General features: G+C 43.5%; 1 protein-coding gene across 1 annotated transcript; it reads right to left on the bottom strand.

Annotated features, from left to right (window-relative positions):
- Positions 1-526: 526 nt before the first annotated feature.
- On the bottom strand, positions 527-25,229 carry si:dkey-288a3.2 (protein phosphatase 1 regulatory subunit 37). Its single transcript, XM_039603144.1, has 7 exons — positions 25,206-25,229; positions 23,447-23,594; positions 20,206-20,361; positions 19,719-19,831; positions 15,350-15,491; positions 13,589-13,755; positions 527-562 (listed from the first exon to the last, which is right to left on the bottom strand). Exons 1-7 carry the CDS (start codon positions 25,224-25,226, stop codon positions 527-529), a joined length of 783 nt encoding a protein of 260 aa, XP_039459078.1. The 5' UTR covers positions 25,227-25,229.

The raw sequence follows: 25,229 nt of genomic DNA, 5'->3' as shown, positions 1-25,229 counted from the left end.
GTTCTCTATAGTGGGAACACTACACATTACTGTGGTACTAATACATGTTGAACAGTGTGTTCACAAAGAACAATGGTTGGGGTAAGCTAGCCCTAGAGCTCGCAATCAGTTACAATTTTAAACAGATGAAGTGGATGAAAACATTTCCTTACTAACTCATGGTATCAGTGATAGATCCACTGGTGCTTATGTGCCAGAGCACTTTTGTACTCGACCTGGATCGGATGGTTTTCCTTTACATTTTAGTACCTCCATACGTGTGTGGTCATTGTCATAATAACGCGTCGGCGCGCTCCACGACGTAACTAATATGTGACACGAACGCTACACACATTCATGTAAGGCTTTATTCTGTGGGTCTGAGAACTTCCTACATACCACACTCACACTCTGATGGAACCATGGGGGCAGTGCGGGGTTCAGCAACTTGCTCAGGGACACTTTGACGTGAGGAATAGAGGAACTGGCAACCAAACCACTGATCTTCCCACTGCTGAAGACGCGCTGTACCGCTGCTCAGCTTCAGCTAAGACCATAGAAAGACAGCCTCGACAGTGTCTGTCTAAAGGAGATAAAAATAATAAACAGCTTCTGTAGGTGAACCTGTGAGATCATTAACATTTTATTTAACTTTTTATATAACAATTTTCATTAATTATACTTGGAGCCCAAGAAACGTTTCTGCAACACACATTTTCCAGTAAATGTGTGCTTCTTAATGTATAATGGTGTCACACAACAAAAACTGACATTATGACCAGATCCTGATTATTGTTTTGGAGTAACTGAGCAGATCTAACCAACTGCAAACAAATAACATAGGAGTAAAAACTGAACATCACACTTTAGCTGCTAGGAGGTTGACCTAATTTAACCCGAGTCGGCACTGGTGGAGCTAAAAGTTATGAACGTCTCCATCGTTTTCTGGTATTGGGGAGAATTCATAGTTTCATTAAATATACAACCGTCACACTCCCACCATGCTTACTGGTATGATGTTTCTTTTTATGAAGACTAAAAACTTCCAAAACATTTGAGCACATGTGAGACGTGTTCTTTGTGTTTTATCTGGTCAGCAATGAGTTTAACTTCAGTCTCTTTCTTATTGTTGAATCATGAACATTCATCCTAACTGAGGTAAGTGCCGCCTGCAGTTCTTCACATGTTGCTCTCCACAGCCATCGACGAACTCTCGGAGTAATTTTGGTCTCTCCTGGGATGGTGATTACTTTCTCACAGAGGTCCCTGTAGGTTAACTAAAAATGAAATCATGATTTCATTTTGTGTTTAGTTGGGTTATCTTTACCTGATATTAACGTTTGTCTGATGATTTGAAAAGTTCAAGTTTGACAAATAAACAAAACCTGAGGTTTCAGAGAGGCTGCAGTAACTGCAGAGTGTAATATATGTCCAATCATAGGAACCTCCTGACAGGGTTGGCTCATGCAGACAGTTTCTTATTTTTGTTACAACAGGGAGAGACAAAAACTTTATATATATTTATATTTTTGTAGCTTTTAGATTCCAGTAAACATGAGCACAGTCATGCACTACAGCCAGCTTTCATCACTCACTGACCAACTTCATTAACTGGAGTTATTTTAAGTCACTTGTTCTCCTGTAACCTAAAGATGAAAGTCCAGTGTAACAGAGCAACAACGCTATTATTTAGTAATAACTATAATATTGACATATTTACATATATATCATTTTCAGCCATCAGCAGTTTTTACCTGCTTGTTTGGACACAGAGCATCTAATAAAGCAGTACTGACATTAAATGGATGCAGTCACATTTCACAAGCTTTATGAAAGTTACTAAAATGTCTTCTATTAATCATATTTAAATTTATAGTAGAGACTAAAGTAATACATGCAGCACATAAGAAATAATGACAGACCACTCAGCACTCACTGTGTCCTTAAGGGCACAAGCATCACTCATTCACTCCTCATCTGGCATTCAGATCCTTTTATTCCTGTCCTGACGTTACAGTTTTCACTCTGTTTGTCTTCTTGGCTTTTTCACACAGCCGATAATTTATGTTTTTGTAAGCAGCTACACTTAAAAGATAAAAAAATAAATAAATGTGCATTTCAACCCATTGTAATGTAACAGATGGATATATGGTGACGCCATCGTCATAAAGCTTTCCATGAAGCGTGTCGCTCACAATGAACACATGGCACAAAAGGTCAGATATCATAACGACTGAAAGGACAAATCTTACGCTGCACAACGTTCAAAGCACCTTCATCAACACCTCTAAAGCGTACCATGCTTCTGCAGTTTCATCCGTTAACCCTGCTTAACCTCAGTGTTTAACTTTTATGATCATTCCCAAAGGTTTGGATCTTCTTATAAGCAGAGAAAATGTATATATAATTGGTATATATATATATATATATATCAATTTATATAGCGCCATATCAAAACAACTGTCACTTTATACTGTAGGGTAACAATGGTACAATATTAGAGAGAAAACCCAACAATTAGGCAGTCCCCTATGATTGGTGCTGAGGGGAAGGAAAAACTCCCTTTTAACAGGAAGAAGCCACCATCAGGGAGGGGCGGGGCCATCTGCTGGAAGACCATTGGAGGGTGAGGGAAAGAGAAGAGAGCTCAGGGAGCTAGGACACAAGACAGAGTTTAATGAGCAGTAGTGGCTTACAAGCACATGGAGAAGAAGACGTGAGGGAAGGATTAATGCTCAGTGGGAGCCCCCACCAGCCAATGAGGGACAGCGTGACTAAGTGATAGTTCAGGGTCACCTGATTCAGGCCTAAGCTAAAAGAAAAAGGTTTATCAGATATTTGTGACAAACGTTTGTGTTACCGGTGTATATGAACACACTGGAGTCTGTTAGATAGATATGATGAAACAGTATCAAACAGGACCAGCATGAAGACGAGTTTTACTGTCAGAGGCCACGTGAAGGTCAAACTCCTCTCCATCACGTTTACTGCTGTTGTTAAATAATATCTGTTAATAAAGACAAATTCATCATTTAAAACTGAAGCATTAATTAATGTCAGGACTTCTTTGAACAGTCAGATTCACTGTGATGACAAAGAGAGTTTAAAGAAGCAGTTTTAAAGTTTCTGTCTGTGAAAATGTTGCCTCAATATTGTTTCAGCTCATGTGTTATCTGGGTATGACAGTTATACCAGCGAGTCCATCATCCCTTATCTCAAACTTTCTTTTGAGCTACATCCAGACTTGTACACACGGAGGATTTAACACTGTTACCAAAACAACAAAGCTCTGAGGGTGTAAGGTTTGGGTAACTGATGAAGCTGAAGCAGAGTGAACGTAGTTACAGCACAGAAATACATCTACTATAATGACATGTATCCCCCACTGCTGTGCTGGCCATTACTGTAAATTAAAATGTTTTTAAGAAATGATCAGACAAGAGATTTTGGGCAATTCTGCTAAATGTTCAGTTTCTCTGCCACAGACCCGAGTGTGATCACATTTAGATGAAATCAGAGCCTGAAACTATATCATGGTTTCAAAACAGGAAAGAATAAATAAATGTATTTATTCCCCCAAAATATATGTATATATTATTATTATTAGTATTATTATTATAACTCAAAGTGTAGCGATATATAACTGTTGCAGTTATTTCATTGTTACAGTCACATTATCAGTGAACTGAGTCACCACTGCCGTCATATAATGAGTGCACAGGTTGTGGGTCAGCCACATGTCCACCATGCACACAGCATGGGCTGCTATGATGCTGCTGCTCTGCAGAAACACCAGCACCCCGAACACTGGGAGGCTGTGTCCAGTTCCACAAACCCAACACGTTTCATTGCCATGTTTTACTCTTGAAAGAACTCAGTTTTTCTTTCATTTGTCCATCTGTGCACACTGTTCCTTATCTGAACAAATCTGCTACAGTTGTTCTTATTTTTCCACTGTAACTAGGTGGAGGCAGCCAAACATATCTTTACAACAGGAAACTGTTTCCAAGCCTTAATAGTCTCAAAGGTACAAGCGTCTGTAAGGAGCTTTGCTTTGCATTCAAGTAAACTGGTGAAGTGTTCAGTAAACTATTTTCTCTGGACGCTGAACTCATGGACCCCCGATAAGGTGAACTAGGGGACAACTGCAATGAAGCCTAAAGTACAAACCCTGACTTTGGCTAGCCTCTTCTCAGAGCTTTAATAAGATGTGTAGCATCACAGGGAATGCCAGGACTGTGGTGTCTGGTGCCAGCATCGCCCACAACCACAGAAGTGTGTTTGAGGGTTTCTCTGACCTCTCCCACTGAGAGAGGGGCTGCTTTAATAAGGCTGCCTTATCTTTATTCACCATGTAACCTCCCTTCAAACACACACACACACACACACACACACACACACACACACACACACACACACACACACACACACACACACACACACACACACAAGCTGTGGAGTGGGCACTTGCACCCAGCGTCATGGCCGTGGCATGACCACAGCACTATTAGTGGTCTCCAGGACACCAGCTGATCCTCTCTCAGGGTCCCTGTCACACTGATGTCTTCATCACTAAGCTGAGCAGACAGACCAGACCTGCCAGCCAGTGGAGGTGACAACAAATCCAATTACCTACCCTCCATGGTGTCTGGACCAGACTTGGGTGGAGGCAAGGCTGGGGGCTGGGGTGGAGTGTGGACAGGGTGCTAGCACAAGCAGTGACACCAAACTGGCAAACAGGCCTCTGGTTGGCAAGTTTCAGTGTAGTCATGGAGGCTGACTTTGTTTATGAGGCCACATTACTGGCTGTAATCACAGCATTTATGACTGTTACAATCTGAATGATAAAACTTGCGCATACATTTGAGATTTGCTCAAGTGTTTAGTGTCAGTGTGTTTGATCTGAATCCAGTCTGTTGTTCACACGCCTCTGTGTCAGTAAGTGCACAGTCAGGTCTGTCTTGGTGTGTCTTCAGCACCAGGCCACATGTTGACAGGTGAGTGTTGCTAGCAGTAGTTATGGTTATTTTTGGAGTGGAAAATAATAGTGGACACAACCGTGGGCTGCCAGTTACTGGTAATTGTCTTGCAGCAGCCTCCCACAGCTGCTGATGCCAGTAACTACAAGCCTTATAACTTGGTAACTGCCTAAATGGTCACCTGTACCACACAGTAAGCTTTACTCACGAAATGTTCATCAACTGGAGAGCCCAAGGTTTGGAGCCATGAGAGGTGCTGGGAGCAAACGACCAGTCACAGACAGGTTTACTGACTGCAGACATCACTGAACCCAAAACAGTGCTGGGTGAGTGTGTAATAGAAAAAGCACATGAATGTGTTACTGTAGCTCGCGCTGAGTGGTCATCATGACTAGAACAGTGATTAATGCAGATATAATCATCATGTTCGCCACTTCGTTAGAGCTGCGCGTCGTGCGACACAGTTTTTGTGGTTCTTCGGCCGCCGCAGCTGTACGGTCTGTTTCCCGCTGTGTTAATGATATTCCAGTACAGTCGCTCAGAGACGCACACGGAGGGGCTGCTGGAGCCGTCTGAAAACTTGGCTTATAGTTTGGACTTCTTCTCCTCCTGTTTCAGTGCTTATGTGGTATTACAATAATAAATCAGGGTTAGCGCTAGGGTGGAGGTAATCGGACAGTATAACCCAGCTTTATTTCAGGCCCTCTGCCTTACAAATGCGTAACTATGAGAAATATGTTGTAATATAAAGTGTCAGGGAGCCAGATCCCCGTCACCCCCCTGTTAACTTATTCATGGATCAAACTGCCAGATAAATTTTGAAGTAGCAGCTCTCATTTCACTTTGGAACATGAGAGTTTACACACTTGGTCACATTTGCCTCTCCTCTTCCTCAGCATCAGCTCTTCAAACAGTTTGACCTCTTGCTCTCTACAGATAATGACTGCTGACCATACAATACGCCACAAAGCAGTCAAACTTCATTCAGGGCCTCTGTTCACTTCCACATCAAGCAGAGCAGTTGTGGGCAAATGCTAACCAGCTCAAATCTGAACAACAACACTGGTCCCTGCTGATTGCTTTGGGGAGAACGCGATAAACGAAGATCAGCGCAGGTCGGGCTCGATCCGCAGCACGGACTAAGGTGAAGGACAAGGGAAACGTGTCTGGTAGGGATGACGTCTGGAAGGGAAAGGAAAGCAAAAGGCGGCAAACAGCCAAAGCAGAACTCCTCAGCCATTATGTTTTCCCTCACGCTGTCAGTCTCCTCTTTCCACCGGAGCCTCGCGCTGTGTCGGAGGAGTCTCACCTTATCATCCACATAGCTCAGCGTCTGGAATTTCGCCTTCAGTCACTGACTTTGGTGCCCAACCGGAGAAGATCATTCACCACTTCCTCTCCCGACATCCCCTCCATACAGGCACGGGATGATCGATTCATGAGAGGGAAAAGGAGGGGATTTTGGGACAGTGTGTGTATGCTGTGAGAGTTAGAGGGCCTCTCACTTTTGAAGGTGGTTGAAGTCTTGCCAGGATATTTCGTATTCATAGTTAAATATTCAGCGCGCATGGTGGACAGGGGCAATTTCTGCAGTCAGCCCACCATCCAAAAGTGAAAAGGATGTGGCTTGTGGATGAAGGGAGCTAGAGAGATAGACACGCATGGGGCTTCATGGTAGTCAGATGAGAGGCTGCCAGCTGCTGATGGGTGACTGTTTGAGCGTGGCGCCTCAGGACATGCCCGTTGAAAGGCGATCCGATCCGATACCCCCACTTATGCAGAGTTTATATACATATGCATACATATCAATTGCAGAACTTCCAATGTTTTGGTCATTATGCCAAGTTGTTTGAGCGAGCATCTTGCATGTCTGAATGGGGAATGTAGACCTACTGGGCTATGACCACTGAGAAAAGCCTCCTCCGTATAAAACCACCCCGTGGTTCTTCCCAAATGTAGAATTGCATGACTGGTGTGTCAACAAAAGCTGTGAAAGCGACTAAAGTTTGGATAAGAGAACTTGCTGGAAGGATTAATCCCACCTTTCTATTCCCTGTGAGGCCAGTAATTATATTAAAGCTGTTGGTCTCATGTCTAACAGCACTAACTGCACTTTTACTGACATACAGTTGTGCTACATGGTGTTGGCACACATTCTGTAAAACTGTGTGATCGCACCGTAACAATAGAAACTCTGTGGCCCTGTGACATCAGTCTGCTGATGGTATAAAGATACATCAGCACATAATCAGAAAAAACAGCCTTGCTGTGTTTGTTTGTAATGCAGACATAAAAAATGAACTGAATGTTTTGGGATACGGCTGGAATGAGAGAAAACCAAAAATGATCTGACTTAATGTCATGACCACCAAACTACCAGGTGAATGTAAACCTAAGCAGCTCCTGCAGCCAGGCGTGCTTTATATTTGGGATGCTGCAGAGCACGAGTGCTGTAACTGCTTGTTATGCAGTAGAAGCTACTTTAGACTCTTTACTTTGCACACATGTGTGTACTACTCAGAGAATAAGGGACTGGCTATACTTCTAGTTTTGTCCCCACCTCCAGACTGAACACTGTATGACACATTTTGGTTAGCTTGAACATATGGGAAGAAATGCAGCAAACCTCCAACATATTCATTTTGAATAGGATTAATCTGTCTCTATTAACAGCTACACAGCACAGCTCTTTAAGGTGGTGGTAATTAAACCACTACTTATAAACCCCAATTATAGATCCATATCTAAACTCCCTTTATTTCACACTTCTTGAAAGAGTAGATGTTAAAGAATAACTGATCATTTGAAAAATGGTTTGCTTGAATAGTTTTGTGCAGCTGCTGTTAGACTCAGTGCAGCATTTGGTACTGTTGACCATAATATTTCACTACATGGATCAGAACACGCTGCTGTTATCAAAGTAACTGCACTGCAGTGATCCTCACACACAAAGGTCATGGAGTTCAACATGGCTTTGTGCTGGGACCAATACAGTTTACATTATACGCGCATCTCTTAGGCAATGTTACGAGCAATTCATTGATATACAAATCGATTAGTTAAACTACAGGCAGGTGTGAAAGATCTGGATCAACTCTGGTTACTACTTCAAAATTCAAATTACTCTTGGTCTTACAAACTGTAGAAAGACTGTGTCTACCCAAATATGAACTCTAGATGGCGTTACTTTGGCCTTTGGAGTCATTTCCGATGTCCTTCGGCTGTGATGACAGAGGAGAGTGAAGCTTTCACATAGGATTCATTTGCACAGTATCCCTAAAATTGGAAACATCCTGTCTCAAAGTGAGGCTTAAAAGCTATTTCATGCATTTATTACTTCTAGGCTGGACCACTGCACTTCATTATTATCTGGTTGGTCTAAAAGCTCCCTGAATGGGAGGTGGAGCCTTTGGGCCCCTCTGGTGTGAAAACTCTGTTATTGCTCCCAGTTTGGGTTTAGAAGACAGACACTCTCTGCCTCTAAGATTTAGCTTAAAGCTGGACTCTTAAATAAAGCATGTAGTTAGAGCTGGGTCAGGTGACCTTGACCAAACCCTAAGTTATGCTAGGATAGATTCAAGCTGCTCGGGGTTCCCATGATGCACCAAGTGCTACTTCTTCAATCGTATCTCTTCATTCCACTACTGTATTTAATCATTAGCATTATTAAACTCTGGCTCTCTCTCCCATGGTGTGTCATATATTATTTATAGGTATATCTATAGCGAGAGATGGGACTGTATAAATGTGAACATGTACCCAATCTCCACTCTGTGAGAAAGTAAAAAGATATCCCCTCTTTGTGTGATGTCACAGGTCACACCTTGTGGTTTGGAGGTGATTAAAAAGGACGAGTCTTATTCATCAGAGAGCTTCACCTTCCTCTCTCGTCACACCCTGCCGGTCCGGGACAGGAAGTCGCTCCTCTCCCCTCTGGCCCCGATCCAGGCCGATTCAAAATGGTGTACACCCCCTCTAACTACACATCTAAGTGATTATACTGCACCCCCAACCACAGCCACACACACACGCACAAACACACGCTCAGAGGGGCTAATTAAGGCTTTAATATGCAAATGAGAGCCGCAGTAAATTACACAGCTGGCAAATATGCCTGTTTTTGCCTGAAAATACATCATGAGTGCAGCAAGGAGTGTGTTGTTGCAGTTGTTGTTGTGTTTGCAGAGAGACTGGGGATTGCCCCCCTACCCCTCAGCAACTCCAGCCCCCCCCCTCGTCTGCTGGAGAGACTCATCCAGCTTTGTCCCTTTCAGAGGTATCATGAGAGAAATGTCGACTGCACAAGTAGTGCTGCATGTTAGTGAGGACAAAACCAGAGTTTAAACACGCTGAAATGAAACTGATATCAACCGGTATTCACATATACTAACATTACCAATATGATTACCTGCTAATGACCAAACATTAATTCACACATATATAAGTGCTGAACAAATCCAGTGTTGTGGCACAGCAGCCCTAAATGAACAATATTGGTTTTTACCAACAATATTATGAAAATATTTATTTATTTCTGTGCTCTTTAATGGAAATTACATTTATTATCTAATTATATAATTGTAGTTGTTAACCATAAATGTTCATTATGGTCATTATTTTAGCCAAATGACAGTTATTGACAGAAAAATGAGTTTTAGTCGTTACATTTAAGCTCGATTATTTCTCACAGTTGCCTGAAAAATAACAAAATAATTTTGAGGTTTAAACAAGTGTTGACAGATTCGTATAATATTGGTGCTTTGTTGTTTTGACAGTTGGTCTGAGATAAAATGAGGATAATAAAGACACACACAGTTATGTTCGGTGTGCTCGTGGTACCAGGCTGATCTGGGAGCAGTGAACCCTGCTCCCTCCAGCTACTCTAAGCCATTCCTCGCTGCCCTGTGAGGCATTGCTGGGAGGCTTGTTCTGCCTGGTTGCTGTTGTCTGCCTACGCACTTTATTCCCCAGAGCAGCAGTGTCATCATGATGTGAGCTCAAACCTGAGTGCTGACTACATGCATGGTCAGGCTGTCCCGTCACCTAGCTACCCTCCTGGGACTGACCGTGACAGGAAGGGGGCCCAAACACATACCCAGAGACCTTTTTGTCTCACGCTATTCTCCAAATAAGAATCCACGCTCCTTCAAATGATGCCCCCCTGTGCAGTTCATTTCTCACAGCAGTCTCTCCACAGATCCTAGCAGCCACATGCATCTTTTCTCAGATGTCACTCTCGTCGCTCTCACATTCACAGCAAAGTGATCCAAAGGCAGTCGCTAAACTAAACTGAGGTGTGAACAGTCAGCATTGTTGGGTGAAGTCAGAGCTGATCTTTTCACGGTCATTTATCAACCGCAGACATGATCGTTGTGTTTAGTTCAGTTTTATTTTGCCTCAAGATGCTTTAAACTGGAAGGTAAAACAATCAGATAACCCCCTGTGAGCCAGCACAGTGGTGACACTGGGAAGGAAAAACTCCCTTTTAACAGGAAGAATCCTCTGGGAGACCCAGGCTCAGGGAGGGGCCTCGTTACGGCCACTCAAATTCATTACAGTGGAAAACCTGCTACATAAACATCACACACAGTGAACATGTAGGGTTAGAAGGTTACATCTTACTGACAGCGTCACTTTGGTTTACTTAAATAAAACTTGTGTTATTATTCCATTTATTACCTGTAGTGTTAGTGAAACATGAGAATGATGCCAAGTTTATACCATGTTTGTTGATTGGATGGTCTACAGGAGACTCTGTGAGAGTCGTCACCTCCTAACTAGTTAATGCAAACACAAAGTACAGCTGAGCTTAATGCAGCAGTCTGTCGTGTACTTTCATGTAAACCAGAGTAACACTGGATCAGATGATTCTTGTTACATGAGGCTGCAGGTTTTCTTTGTCAACACTGAAATATCAGCAGCAGATTGAACAGAAACACCTTCACATCAAACAGCTTCAGAGGTCTGCTGTTTGATTCCTGGGCACACTGTACTGCAGATTCAGCTCCAAGTCCAACAGGATCCGTGGTCTCGGTCCTCCAGGTTATTTCGCTGGAGCAGCGTTCATGAGATGTCTCTTATGTGCAGATGTTAAAGTCATTCTCGGACTCTCTGAAAGCTTCTGGTAACAACAGAGACTTTACTGAATAATTCTACTGATGAGCAGATTTAGTAAACATGACTGTCTGAGATGCTCCAAGGCTCAAACATCAGTACAGTTTTCACCTCTGAGAAAATGAGGGCCATGCAGTTCGAAAGCCACCTTTATATAGGAAGAGGTTCACTCTGATTGGCTGGGTCACAGTGCTGCTAGCCTGTGCTGCAGGTCCCCTCACAGGAAGCAGTGTCCTGCACACACACCACACTTGTAATTATGCCTCAGTGAGACAACAGGTACACCTTGCTGACGCACAACATCTCCAGCGTTAACAGCTGACGGGATGCACACGTTGGCCAACTCCAAAGCCAAATATTTAAGCATCAAACAGGTAAACATGCTGCGAGGCCCCCTCGTCCAAGCCCACGTTCAGGGAGAGCTGGAGGGAAGTTTAGTTCATTAGCTGGGTTACACAGTCTCCTGATAAGGGTGTATAAACAGCTCCACCTTGTAGTGGCTACAGAGATAACTTGCCCCTTGGAAAAAAGCTGCTTTCCACCAGGGCCAGGGTGCATGAATATTTCAAGTGGGTAAATAATTAATAATTAACAGTAAACAGGCCACTGATCAAATGGAGCAGTGTGGCAACAGACATGAAAAATCAGACTCTTGTAAACAAAGACAAGAGGACCCAGATTTCCTCCCCCTCTCTCTCTCGCCTTTTAAATATGCGCATCTTCAATCACCCCCCACATCGCCATAAAACCACACACATGCAAGAGACACATGTATGAACACACAAAGTCCATATCAGTGACTGTGACAAATACACGGCGCTGCCACAGCCCCCTCTGTCACTCACTCATGCCCACACTTATTTTGCTTTAGAAGAATGAAATTTTCACATATTCCTCGGCGACCCGGGGAATGTGACTGAGCGAGAACACTTGATCTGGCCGCCCGCTGTTTTCTGATGGAAAGATTTGCTTTTTAATACAATCGTCACTCCTCCCACCTGGATATGCCAAGCCAAGACAAATCCCAGCTGTGTGGCTCTAAAAGCCACAGAACAGAGCTTAAAAATTCCCTTATTACAATTCCCCCAAAATGTCCCGCCACACTAACGCCGAGCGATGGTGGAAATGCTAATCACATCTCTCGGCAGCTTAGAGGAGCATGGAAATAGATCCGGCAGCGTGCAGGTTTGTGGTGCAAAGAAAGAGAGAAAAAAAGATGAAGAAATCCCAGATTTAATGACACACATTCACAGAAACGTCGTGGCTCTTCTCCAGAATCTGGCACATCCTGCCGGTTGACTTTAGCCAGAGGACACAGTTCATAAACATCAGACTAAACTGTGTAAACAACAAACAAGCCGCTCCCCCGCCAAAACAACAAACAAACAATGCAAACAAAAATAAAACATCTCTGGAAGCCGTGCACGGATCGCCTTCAGAGTTCATTTTAAAGTAAGCGTTCCTTTCCTCAGAGATTTTAATTAATGCTTTAATATGCAAATAAGTTAGCAGAGATAAAATCATGACAAACAGATGGCAAGTGTGGGTAATTATTTTGTGAATCCAGCAGGGGCGTGTATTAAAGTTATGGCATCGTTTTCCTCAGGCCTCTGCAACCAGGGAAGGTGGAGAGAGCGGCGAGCACACCCACACCCACCCGAAAACAAAAGTCACACATGAACCGAGACATAAATGAGTGACTTGTGGCTCAGAGAGACAAATCTGTAACCACAGCCTGAGTGGGACAAACAGACATGGAGCCTTTAATTCTAGATTAACAGGAGAACAGCAGCGTTCCTGTTTACTGCCTCACACGAGGCAAGTCTACGACACAGGGAACTGCACCCTACTGAAACCCTGCCCCATAACCTGATGAGCTACATGTCACACAGGCATATATGCTGGTTACATTACAGGCTTTACATCACGGGTGTCAAACATGAGGCCCAGGGGCCTGAATTGGCCAGGTCAAGACTCCAATTTGGACCACTGGACAGTTTTAGAAAATGTTAAGGGTTGCATAGATTTTGGACTTTTACAGCTCTTCTACTGACACCATACACTTCCATTTGTACTAGAGTCAAGTTCTTAGCTACTAGATAAACAATTAAATGCCAGAAAACCTGCTGGTTTTCATTTTTGTACGTTTTGCAGAGAGGACAAGGGGGAAATAAACCCAGCGAGGACCCTAACCCTGATGTGGTAAATCTGTGTACTGTATAGTCAAACCTCTGAAACGGGCGAGGTGGCTTCACCATGAGTGAAACTGAGAAGATGATGTTGGACTTGATAAATCTTTCTGGGCTGTTACAAACACTGAAACCAACCAAACATCCAAATGTCTGAATACATACTGTAACAGTACAAAGCTGTCGAGACTAAATTCAAGTTCAATTCTGTTCAGTCTGAAAGTTTAGATCATATTTTGCCATCATTTTACAAATGTAAAGACATGAGTGATCAGTACCTAACACCAAGCACGCACACAGAGAAGATGCAGTTCAAGTTGCACCTACCTGCTCCTGTTGGGGTATGTGGTCCACATCTAGACTACAAAGAGAACGGTTGATTTTCAAGGCCAGACTCAGGGCCATCAGGCCTCCCACTTTCACCTCATTGTGACGGAGGTCCAGCCTCTGAATCTGACGACTCTCAGCAAGGAACTCAGCAAGCGCCACGGCACCTCCACCACAAAAAACAGGGATATCAGGAAGATACAACATGCAAACCCAATATAGTCCCTCTGTAAACATAACATTATTTTATCTTATTTTATTTTCAGTTCAGTTTTTAGATATATTTTGATATAGAGAACAAGTACCAGGACAAGGTTGGGGGTGAAGGAGAGGAAGACATGATGTCAGAGCAGCATCAGTCTGACGGGATATATGAGTGTAAATCTGATCATTCACTGGAGGATACCTGAAAAAGTAAACGTGGGTCCTTTAAAGGCTCATGGGATAAAATAATCCCTTAGCCTATGAACTTTAGCTAGTGCCATAAGGTTCATCCATATGGGAAAATAATTTGAAGATTCAACAACTAACCAAAAACATCATGGCTCTGGATACCAGAGCATGTTTTCATACAGGATCTGATGGAACTGGAACAATAATTAATGCTTTGCTGTTAGGGGTAGTTTGCAACCAGCACCATGTTTCATCGAGTGATGCTGATGGCAACGGGGCAAATTTTGGAAAATGTTGAATCCAGGAAAGGAAATCTGTTTATCCCAGTTTATCAGATCAGCAGAGCACGCTGGTGTTAGGGTCAGTACTATGACCTCACAGGCCGAGGGCCTCCCTCCATAAATAAAAGGAGTTTGTTGTCTCTGTGGCTTCTCACTGTGTAGTCTGGCTTTTTCCCACAGTCCACAGAAGTATGGTAGTGGGTTATGTCTCTGTATTAGCTCTGTAACAGACTGGTGAGCTGTCCAGGGGGTACCCAGCCTCGTGGCTCAGGCCCTCCTTCTCTTGTGGCCCTGAACTGGATCAGCTAAAACAAATGGATGGATAGAATCATTACTGGGTTTAACTGTACTTTTTGGAATCAAAATGTAGGTAAATATTACTTTTACCTAACCATAGCTTTCAGGTTTGACCTGCTCCTGCTCCTAAATCCTGATGTAATTACATGGTACATGGACTGATTCTTATATAGTGCTTTTCTACTCAAAGCACTTTATACAACATGGCTCATTCACCCACTCACACAAGCCTTTTTTCTACACCTGAGTGCTTTCAATCCAAGTTTCACTCATGTTCATTCTCCGTCTGATGGATGCACCGCACAGCAAGGCAGGGATCCAACCACCAACCCTCTGATTATTGGATGATCTGCTCTAATGCCTGAGCATCACACAGCAACAACCAAGAGGCCAAGGTTTCCTTTACTCTGCATCACTGAAACTATTATGTACTATATCCTGTTACACTGATGCTCAAAGTGGGTCATAACGTGTTTTGTGAGCAGAAACAAGCTTCTGGATTTAGACTGAGGTGCGAAAGTAACTGTTTGATTTTTCAGTTTTTCCTAGCAGAGCTTAGACGTGTTTTTCACTGGTTAAAATATTGTTAATATCTCTTGTTAGTAAGATGATATCAGGCCCAGATGATGGAAAAAAGAATAAGACAGCAGCACCAAATCTGGACCAACCCTAAGGCTAATGTTACTGTGCAAAGAAGCTAATTCTGACTGATGCTGCGTGCAGTAACCCAACGTGACGCAGGCTGTATTACAAATGCAGAATAAAGACTAACGTGGTGTGTCTATCGTACCTTCACAGGTGATGCTGGCTTGGGCCAGGCCAAGCTGCAGCACTGAGCTGTTGACCATGAGAGGTTCCCTGATGATCTGGATCCCCTCGTTCCCCAACAGATTCTCACCCAAATCCAGGACCTGCAGGACCTTCAGCACCGGCTGCAACACAGGTTCAAGACGACTTCGTTAACCCATCAGTTAATCACTGTGTGCTACTTTGTGCAAGTGAGTGTGAGAAGTTTTAATTATCATTGTGATTATACAGTGATTATTCTTCCTTTTCAAAATGTTTCCTCTCGTGTTAATCTTCAGAACTTCTGTTTTTACTCTCCAGAGCCACATTAGCGTTGAAGGTTGATTAGCTGGTGCAGAAAAGTGGGGGTGTCGAGGGCACAAGGGGCCCGTGTTGCCCAGCAGCTTGGAGAGGAACGCGCCACCCACTCCTCGGTTGCCCCCTCGCCTCACCACCCTTGTTAAACTCCTCTGGTCACTGCTCTGAAGAAAGAGGGAGCGCGGGGGTGGAAATGAAGCTGGGAAAGTGACTGACAGACCCCGAGAGCGTCTTCCTCTATGTTAATTTGCACCGCAGTGACAACAAACACACTCGAGAACCCCCAACACCCCACCTTTTTTTCCTTTCCCTCACTGAGTCACGGCACACGGAGGCAGCGCCGCATCCGACGCGTGGCGAGAAGCTTCTCCGGTGAAGAGGGGAGGAGGAGAGGGAGGGAGAGCCTCCCTGAATGGATATGCACGAGGGATAATAGCAGACAATTAAAGAGGCAACTGCATGGTTGAGAGTGTGTGAGAGTCAAGCATGGTTGAAACCTGTCAAACGTAAACCACGGGAGGGTTGGAGTGAGAAGTCTGAGGGGGGTGCAGGAGTGTGAAACCACCAAAAACACAGTATGCTTTCACACATGCCGTGCTGGCTTCAAACAAAAAAGCAGCAGAAACAGGCAAAGCTGGCGCTCGGTGACACGTCCACCTCGGAAAAGCCCTGCTTAGAGTTTCTGTCATTAAACACGCCGTCTGATTTGACGTTGAGCAGGTTTTGTATGTCCCCGCTCTCTCAGGCCTCCAAAGGACTAAACCAGCCAGGAGGACAGAGAGAAAACGCAGATACACCAAGCGGAAAGGTTAATAACAGCTCTCTTCATCATCATATTCGACACAACCAGCTATGGCTCTAATTATCATCATTACGGCCTGCAAGGACACCTACTTATCCCTGTGACTGGCAGGCTGCATGAGCAGCCCTTCTTAGCACACATCTATTATTTAATCAAACTGTTCCTTCTTTTGGGGAAGTGTGTGTGTGTGTGTGTGTGTGTGTGTGTGTGTGTGTGTGTGTGTGTGTGTGTGTGTGTGTGTGTGTGTGTGCTGAGACAGAGAGAGAGGCCTTTAATTTCCAGCCTTTTGACTTTTACAATCGCCACTCACATGACAGGAAGGTACAGTTTATGCTGCCAATCACACAGGAGGAATGCATGTTATTAGGACTGTACAACGATGCTGGGAGGTTGGACTCATCTCTCCAGGCTCATGTTCCACAACTCCACACAGAGGGAAGCACAAAGTATCAGCTGGAAATGAAGCTCGGGTCGAGTGTTTGCTGACCGCTCTCCAAGAGAACACCGTCCTGGCTCTTGGTTTAGCTGTGCTCGTCAGACAGATACTAACAGGTTTCACTGTATTTCAGCCACATGCTAAACAAGCCTAGTGTCAGTAACATAAAAGATGTTTTTTAAAAAATATAACCCATAAAATGAACTCATTATTAACGCCCTCGAATCTTAACAACCACGTTGGATCGTCTAATCTCCAGCACCAAAGTGATATTCTCAGTCTTGGAAATGTGCATAAAAGCAGGATCCAAAGAACATAAAAGATGCTCTGCATGACTACAAAATCTGGCAGTGAGCGCAGGTTTGAGATCAACATTCATATTAGGCACGCTGTCAGACCTCTGCTGACAGTATGACTGGTGTCATTTTATCATCACAACTTAAAAATAAAAATAAGGTAAAAACCTGATATGATAAATCTGCAGCTGCAAACCTGCGTGAATGTTGACCCCTAACACCTTAACCTGACGCTGACCTGCTCTGAGTAACAGTCGGTGGTGTGCACGTTTGTGTCGTCGTCTGGGTGCAGCCAGCTGCCTAAAAGTGAGCCATTAGTTCCATTTGTACACTTCATGGCATCGAACAGTCAGAAGCCAGGCAGCGAGCCATGTGAGACAAGAATAAACATTTTTGCCTTCACACGTGATTGGACAGCATGTCGTGCTGGTGTCTTTGAAACATGCTGAACTATTCAGTGTTCACAGTTACATTTTAAAAGAAACACTGCAATGATGAGACATCACATGACAAACATGGACCCAAATGATAGATGTGTAATGTAAATGAAGCTTTTCTAGATAAAATGCTGCAGACATGTAGTAACAGTACATCATAGGTGTGTGTGCAGACGCTCAGAGGCAGGCAGCTGACACGAAACACATCACTTATGCATAGACTGTATATGAAGATGGACACAGCATCAGGTCTAAAAAGTTAAGCCAACGTGGAAGTGCCATAAATATTTTGTTGCCAAAATAAAAGCCTGTAAAAATGACTCAACTCAGCAAACATTTTCCTGATTAGTCTGAATCTCTGCTGCTAAGCCTTCTTTAATGTAGTATTTTACACATTAACTCAGGGTGTGTCGACCTAGAAGAAGCTATGACTTGCAGACTCTTGACATCCAGCCACACATGTAGGATTTGGCCTGGGTGTGGTTTATTCACATGCTGTGACTGTTTTACATTGAGTTGTGCTTCACAACTCTGGGATTGGACGCACAACTCTGTGGTGACCCCTGTGAGTAAGGCTACAACACATCGTTTTCTCCATTTTGGCCTCCCGTCCACACTGAGACGGCGTTTTCCTCAAGGAAAAACGCAGCGTTTTGGAAACGCTCTCGAAAACGCATGCATTTGAAAACAGAGCTGTCCCGTCGCAGTGTGGACGCTCGAAAACGCAGACTTTCTAAAACAATGACGCATTTTAGTCATGTGATGCAGTCATGTGACCAGTTAAACAAAGAAAGCGGAGTGCATTATACAGCAGTTGTTTTGATTGCTCTCAATTTTGACAGCCCTAAAAAGGATTAATATCAGTCTGTACATGCTGCAGACAGCTTTTCTTCAAATTCTTTAACTCTCACTCGCTTTTGCGCACGCGCAGGACTGGAACGTAAGCGTTTGGGCCGTTTCAATGTGGACGCACAACTCTGTGAAAACAACTGAAAATGCCGTTTTCAAATTTATCTGGGCTAAGGCTACGTCCACACTAATGCATTTTTTTTTCGAAAATGCATTGTTTTCTCTCCGTTTTGGCCTCCCGTCCACACTGAGACGGCGTTTTCGCTCAAGGAAAACACAGCGTTTTGAAAACGCAGCGTTTTGGAAACGCTCTCGAAAACGCATGCATTTGAAAACGGTGCTTTCGCGTCACAGTGTGGACAGCGAAAACAGACCTTTTGAAAACAATGATGCATTTCAGTCATGTGATGCAGTCATGTGACCAATTAAACTAAGATAGCGGAGGGCATTACACAGCAGTTGTTTGTTTGACAGCCCTATTAAAGATTAATATCAGTCTGTACGTGCTCCAGACAGCTTTTTTTCTTTAAATTCTTTAATTCTCACTCGCTTTTGCAACTTTGTACTTTTGTGTTACTCGCAGCAACAACTCCACCTCATTGTTAGTCCATTTAAAAAACTTGGTGCTTTTCCTCGACCTGTTGCCGCAACGTTTCAAAGAGCCAGAATGTAAATAAGTGGCAGACAGAAATGAGGCAGGTCGAATCGTCTTGCTTTCACACATGCGCAGGACTGGAACGTAAGCATTTTCGGCCGTTTCAATGTGGACGCAGAACTCTGTGAAAATGACTGAAAACGATAGTGTGGACGCCGTTTTCAGACAAAAACGTCATTTTCAAATCTATCCGGGCTCGTGTGGACGTAGCCTAAGGGAGCAGCATACATACATGTTGGCCTTCTTTCATCATACCTGTTATCCATGCTGGTGTACCACACAGGCGTACACTGCATTTGGTTCATACCTGTTTCTTCTGTTTCACTTTGCTTCAGATGCAGTTGGTTTGATGGCACATAAATGTCTCCACAGCTTCAGTGGTCCTAAACACGCTCTGAGAGTCGTGTTTTTTCTGCTAGCCACAGTTAGCAATCCTAATGCTAACTGTCACTAACACTGTCGTCCTTAATGTCTTTACATGGCTCAAAATGACTGGACACTGTATTAATTCAACACTTTGGCTGACTCTTCACATTATTGGATTTTGTTCCAAACAAAGAACCAACACTTTGTTCCTCACCAGAGTTTTAGCCAGATAGTCCATGCCTTTTACAGTAATCTGGTTATTCCTCAGCAGTAAGACCTTGAGACCTCCTTTCTGCCACCTCAGACCGTCGCACAGCTCCTCCAAACCTTGGAAAACAAACAGTAAAATATGTTTATTAGCAGGCGGCACAGACAAACTTTCATTGTTGTCTGTGCTGGAGTTAAATGGCACTTCCAGATGTATAGTGGGAGTGTTGGTTGTAGTGACTCTGATGTAAGCTGCTATGTGAACATTTGCATGTCTGTATTAGTGAAATAATAATAAAGTTGGTCTGTGCATGTTTGCAAACTTCATCTACCTAAAATGTGTGAGCAGTAAGGGTTCAGCCATGGACTCATCCTCGTTTAGCTTCACCTGTTTTATGACTGTATGACTCAGGGCTCATCTCCCCACACATCTACATACTAGACTGTGAACTATGAATACATGTAGTTCTATGATTTATGTATGAACATCTTACCAGCATCTGCTACAGCATTGTTGCTGAGCTCCAGTGTCTGCAGAGTACTGTTGAACCGTAGTAGGTCTCTCAGATGAAGGGCATCCTGGTAGCTGTTCAACAGGTTATTAGCAAGGTGTAGCTCTCGCAGCGCCCGGTTTGTCTTCAGGGCACCAACTGCAATGGACAGGTTATGATAGGACAACTAAGCTGTAAATGCACAGATGTTCATGGCTTTACATTACATCAGTTATTCTTGCAGGTTAATACGCTGAACACTAAGTCCTCAGCAATTAGCGTAACCTTGAGCCTATGCTACACAAACACATATATATGTATATATTTTTAAATCATTTTGTCTGAAGTCTGGGTAATCAGCAAACTAAAAAACGAATCATTCTAACTGACAAACATCAACTGATTTGATATTTTCTAAAAATACAACCTTTTTCTTCGGGGCTAGGGTTAGGACACAATGACAGACTTCACAATCACTTTAATAATCCCTGAAGAAATTATGTGAGAGTGTAAAAAAGATTGTTAATGATGACACATTTGTGCATTGTTTACTGATGTGAAGGGAAGATCGTGTCCTTGTTAGCAGAGCTGTCCATCCTCCCCGATTACTCTGTTGGTGAGGGTGGAATCTAAAAACAGTGGTGGGCGGATCGATCCAAATATCGATTGCATCGATACCAAGTCAGCATCGGTATCGGATCGATACTAGCCTGGCCGATTCTTTACTTTAAGTTCTGCTCTTGTTTGCAATGCTGTGGTTTCAGCAAAGACAAACAGCGAGGTGGCCGGACTCGCCGTTCCCGTGTCAGCGCAGGCACACTTTGCTGCTCCTCCCCTTGTGTTTAGATGCTGCACCGTCACGTGACGTGACTTAGACGCTTTGGGGGTTGTTTACATATTATTTATATTTTCACCAGTTGTTGTTTTTGTTGTTGAGGATTTTAATTGTAATTTTAGTATTATAGTTTCTCACCAGTACTTGTTTGTTTTAATTTGTTTCCTGGTTTGCGTGCACTTTTTATTTAAGATTTTTCTAAAGAAATGATAATAAAGCATTTTCTATTTAATTATAAACTTTGTCATAATTATGTCCTGGGTTTTAACTATTTAATAATAAAAAAGGAAACATCACAAAAACACTTAAGGTCATGACAGTTAATTGAGATTTAGCAATTTAATGAGCACCCACCTTATTTATTGAAAAGTATCGGTATCGATATCAGTATCAGCGATACTGGCTCATATTTACTTGGTATCGGATCGATACCAAAATATGCAGGATCGCACACCACTATCAAAAACTCCTGCTTGTTGCTCACAGTGGGAGGGTTCATGGCCCAAATACATCTCAAATCTAGGAAATCTTAGCTCTGACACAGGCCAGCTGTACTAATGTTATTATCTTTGTGCCACTACACTAGTCTGTCGTCTGAGTGCCAACACAGGCCAGCTGGGTAGGACTGATTGAACGTGAACGTGAAAACAGGAGCACAGTACAAAGTGTAATTACTGAAAATCTCTTTCAGTAATTACACCAAAGAAATGTTTCTCCTTGAAGCCATTGTTAACACCAGAGTTGAGTTTTCAGCACAGGAGACCTAACAAAGCACCAGCGAAGCTCCACGACCCTCTCCTCCAAATATCACTGTGCACACCATCGTTACCAGTCTTTTCACTTCTTTATCACAGCTGAGACGCTGTTTTTGTAGACATATTCTGTATTTATGTGTGCGCTGTGGGCGTTCCCTGTGTATTTGTGTCATGTGTACTGTACATGTGTCCGTGTTGTCTAGGTCCTCGCTGCCCTTCCATCCAGATCGATGCTGCAGATTTGATCAAGCCTGTTGGGCTGCATGTGGAATGCCAACATTGTCATCAGGCACAGTAGGAACCAAATGGTGGTATCAGTGGGATTGATCCGGTCGACTCCACTGCAAGCACCCAATCCTGCAATCACAAGCCCCTCGAATCGAAGGCAATGATCCTCAGCTGGGACCCCCTGCTGGGAGGGAAGGAGGAGGAGGGCGCTGGTGGGCCTCGGTAATAGCAGAGGTAGGAGTGGGGTGAGGATGAGCATGGGAGGAGCAGAATCTTTAGCAGCTCCGAAAATATCAAAGAAATCCAGGAAGGAGCTGTAAATGTTGGAGGAACAAGTTGGGATGTGGGCGGCACACTGTGTCCATTTGGGTCTTTGCCTGCTCCCAGCTGAGAGGAGATCGGATGCTGCGTTCACCGTTTTTGATATTTGTGTCCCAGTCGGACACAGAGACGGATTTATTATTACACGAGTTCATGTACTAGGATTCAAAGAACCACATCGTCCTGTGATTGTTGTGGGATTATAATTAAAGCGGCTTTAAAGCAAGAAAATTAGTTTTCCATAGAGCACTTTGGGCGCTGTGATAAATTTACTGCTACATCACTGTCTGGTTTGCCTCCTTAAGGCTATTAATAACTACTCACGTTGCACTTATTATTTAATCAAACTGTTCCTTTTTTGTAACAGTGTGTGTGTGTGTGTGTGTGTGTGTGTGTGTGTGAGCAGCTACAATGCAACATATCTGTCCATCTGTGTACCCACCCTGGGTGTTCTGTTAGCCTTTTGTGAGTGTATTTCTGTGCTATATACTCACCCAGCGATTGTGTGTTTGTAGGTGTGTGTGTGCCTGTGCACAGACCACTAACATAAAGTCCTGTAACCTTCCTAGTCACCATCCTAGGGCCTCTCCTTTCCTTGTCCTTCCACAGTGTTGGGAGGTCACAAAAATCAGTGAAGGAGAGAGAGAACTGCTGAAGTTTGAATCATTTGTGGGTCTTCGTATGTTGTAAACACGTATAGCTGTGTGTGCAGTGTGAGCATGCTCACATCACATTACATCCTAATATGTATCTGACAATACACGACACCAAACTGAGTGTGTGTGCGTGCACGAGTGTGTGTTCTGTGGCCAGCAGGACCAGATTTTGACCTGTGACCCTCCCTGCAGGTCTGGACCTGGATTAGAGGCCTAATCTCTTACCTGTCACTTTACACACCACTGCACATGTCTATAAAGGCTCTGCAGCCAGGACACAAACCCCCACGCACGCATGCACACACATAAACGTGCACAAAACCCACATTTTTAAATCCATGCACATACAAACACGATATACACAGACACTATTTCAAAAAGAAATTTTTAAAAATTGTTGCAACACAATAGCCTGCGAGTGCAGAGCGATGCACACGCACACGTCTTACCCAGTGTGTACAGTGGCATCCCGCTGAGCTGAACATGCTGAAGGTGTAGCACTGTGAGCCGGCTGGTCCGCAGCGCTTTAGACAGAGCCTGGACAGGATAGTCGACCAAGGCCACATTGCAGACATCCAGTCTGTAGAGACACACACTCTGAAACACACACACAGTGCAGACAGAGTGAATACAGACAACTGCAGAAAAAAGACTCGTCAGAATGTCTGATCTGACCAAGAGTAGAAAAGGAGAGAAGGGGAGGATGAATATTGAAAGAAAGAGCTTCACCAGCTGCTGTCAAACACTCAGACCTGTGGAAAGACAAGTGGAGAAGGTGCTTCTAAGGACTTGCATTCGAACAGTGGACTGACCTGTCTGTCCTCCCTGACATCAAACACTGGGAAAAAACCCCGGAGAAAGAACAACCCTGAGTGACAGGGAGGTTAGGTCCATGCTGCTGGATGATATGGAGAGCTGTTGGGGCAGATATGGGTGTCTCGGCCAAGGTTATCAAAGTAGTGGATCTCAAAAATGAGAAAAGGTTACATTTTTTTGTAAGTTATTCAAAAAACTAAATATTTTCATTACACAGAAAATGATTTTTTCCTTTTTACATTTTGGTGATTATGATTTATAGTTCATGAAAATCTCAAATTATCAGGAAATTTCATTTCTAGTTTGAGTAAAGTATTCCCAAATACGTTGTCTAGTTCAGTAAACCCAACTGCAATCATGGGGAAGCCTGCTGACCTGTCACTAGATGATAGTTGACACCCTCTGTAAGGAAGCTAAACCACCAAAGGCCATTGCTGAAAAGCTGCTGACTGAGTGCTGTTTGGAAGACTGCTAATGGAAAGTTGATTGGAAGGAAAAGTGAACAAGCAACAATAAATGTTAATTCAAACCATTGGAGGGCTTCACAAAGCGTGGACCAAGGCTGGTCCCCACACAGACCCTGAGATGAAAGCCCTGATATTAAAACTAAAAGTGAAACTATAAATAATTATTAAGTCATAATTGCAGCAAATTGAATCAAACACTATAAAAAACAAAGCCAATGCAGAGATATCTTAACCCTTCCACAGCATGTCTTTGTCCTGTCTTCCTTCTCTCACCCCAACCAATCACAGCAGATGGCCCCGCCCCTCCCTGAGCCTGGTTCTGCTGGAGGTTTCTTCCTGTTAAAAGGGAGTTTTTCCTTCCCACTGTCGCCAAAGTGCTTGATCATAGGGGGTCATATGATTGTTGGGTTTTTCTCTGTACCTATTATTGTGCGATCTACTGTACAATATAAAGCACCTTGAGGCGACTGTTGTTGTGATTTGGCGCTGTGTAAATAAAATTGAATTGAACTGTTCCTTCCAGTGGCTCGTCCTATTTTCAGTTTTTTGCCTTCATTTCATTTGAATTGTCATCTATGAGCATTTTTTGCTAACACTTCACAAAACTATAAATATTAATACTGTAGTGACATTTACCATAGTCAGTGAGATTCACTGTTATTGCCACAACATGTGCCAGAGCTCTTACCAAGCTGTGGGTTATATGCAGCAGCACTAAAGAAGCTTTGACAGTCATTTGGTCTTTACGTGAACTCAAAGTCAAATTTCTCACAGTTTTCCCCTCATTCTATTCCTCCCTGATGATATTAATCTATCAGCCACTTTACCCTCAGAGCTAACGAGCTATGCCTGCTAATGCTAGTTGTGATAATCCAGCGTTTGCATGTGTTGATGTGTTGATGTTCATAGCAGGAGAACTTCTCACCCGGTTTGCTCTGCCCTGCATCTT

Source organism: Oreochromis aureus, linkage group 19, assembly GCF_013358895.1.
Source record: "Oreochromis aureus strain Israel breed Guangdong linkage group 19, ZZ_aureus, whole genome shotgun sequence".
NCBI classification, from domain to species: domain Eukaryota; kingdom Metazoa; phylum Chordata; class Actinopteri; order Cichliformes; family Cichlidae; genus Oreochromis; species Oreochromis aureus.
The sequence above is the reverse complement of the archived record's forward strand: the minus strand, read 5'-3'. Positions and strand labels throughout refer to the sequence as shown.

What these genes read in the sequence shown, in the direction of transcription:
- si:dkey-288a3.2 (XM_039603144.1), bottom strand. Translation starts at nt 25,226, where the DNA reads ATGCAGGGCAGAGCAAACCGG. An exon ending in ACTATCTGGCTAAAACTCTG is followed by an intron (nt 15,492 to 19,718) that starts GTGAGGAACAAA and finishes CCTGTGTTGCAG; the next exon opens with CCGGTGCTGAAGGTCCTGCA. An exon ending in ACATACCCCAACAGGAGCAG is followed by an intron (nt 563 to 13,588) that starts GTAGGTGCAACT and finishes TATCTCCTTTAG; the next exon opens with ACAGACACTGTCGAGGCTGT.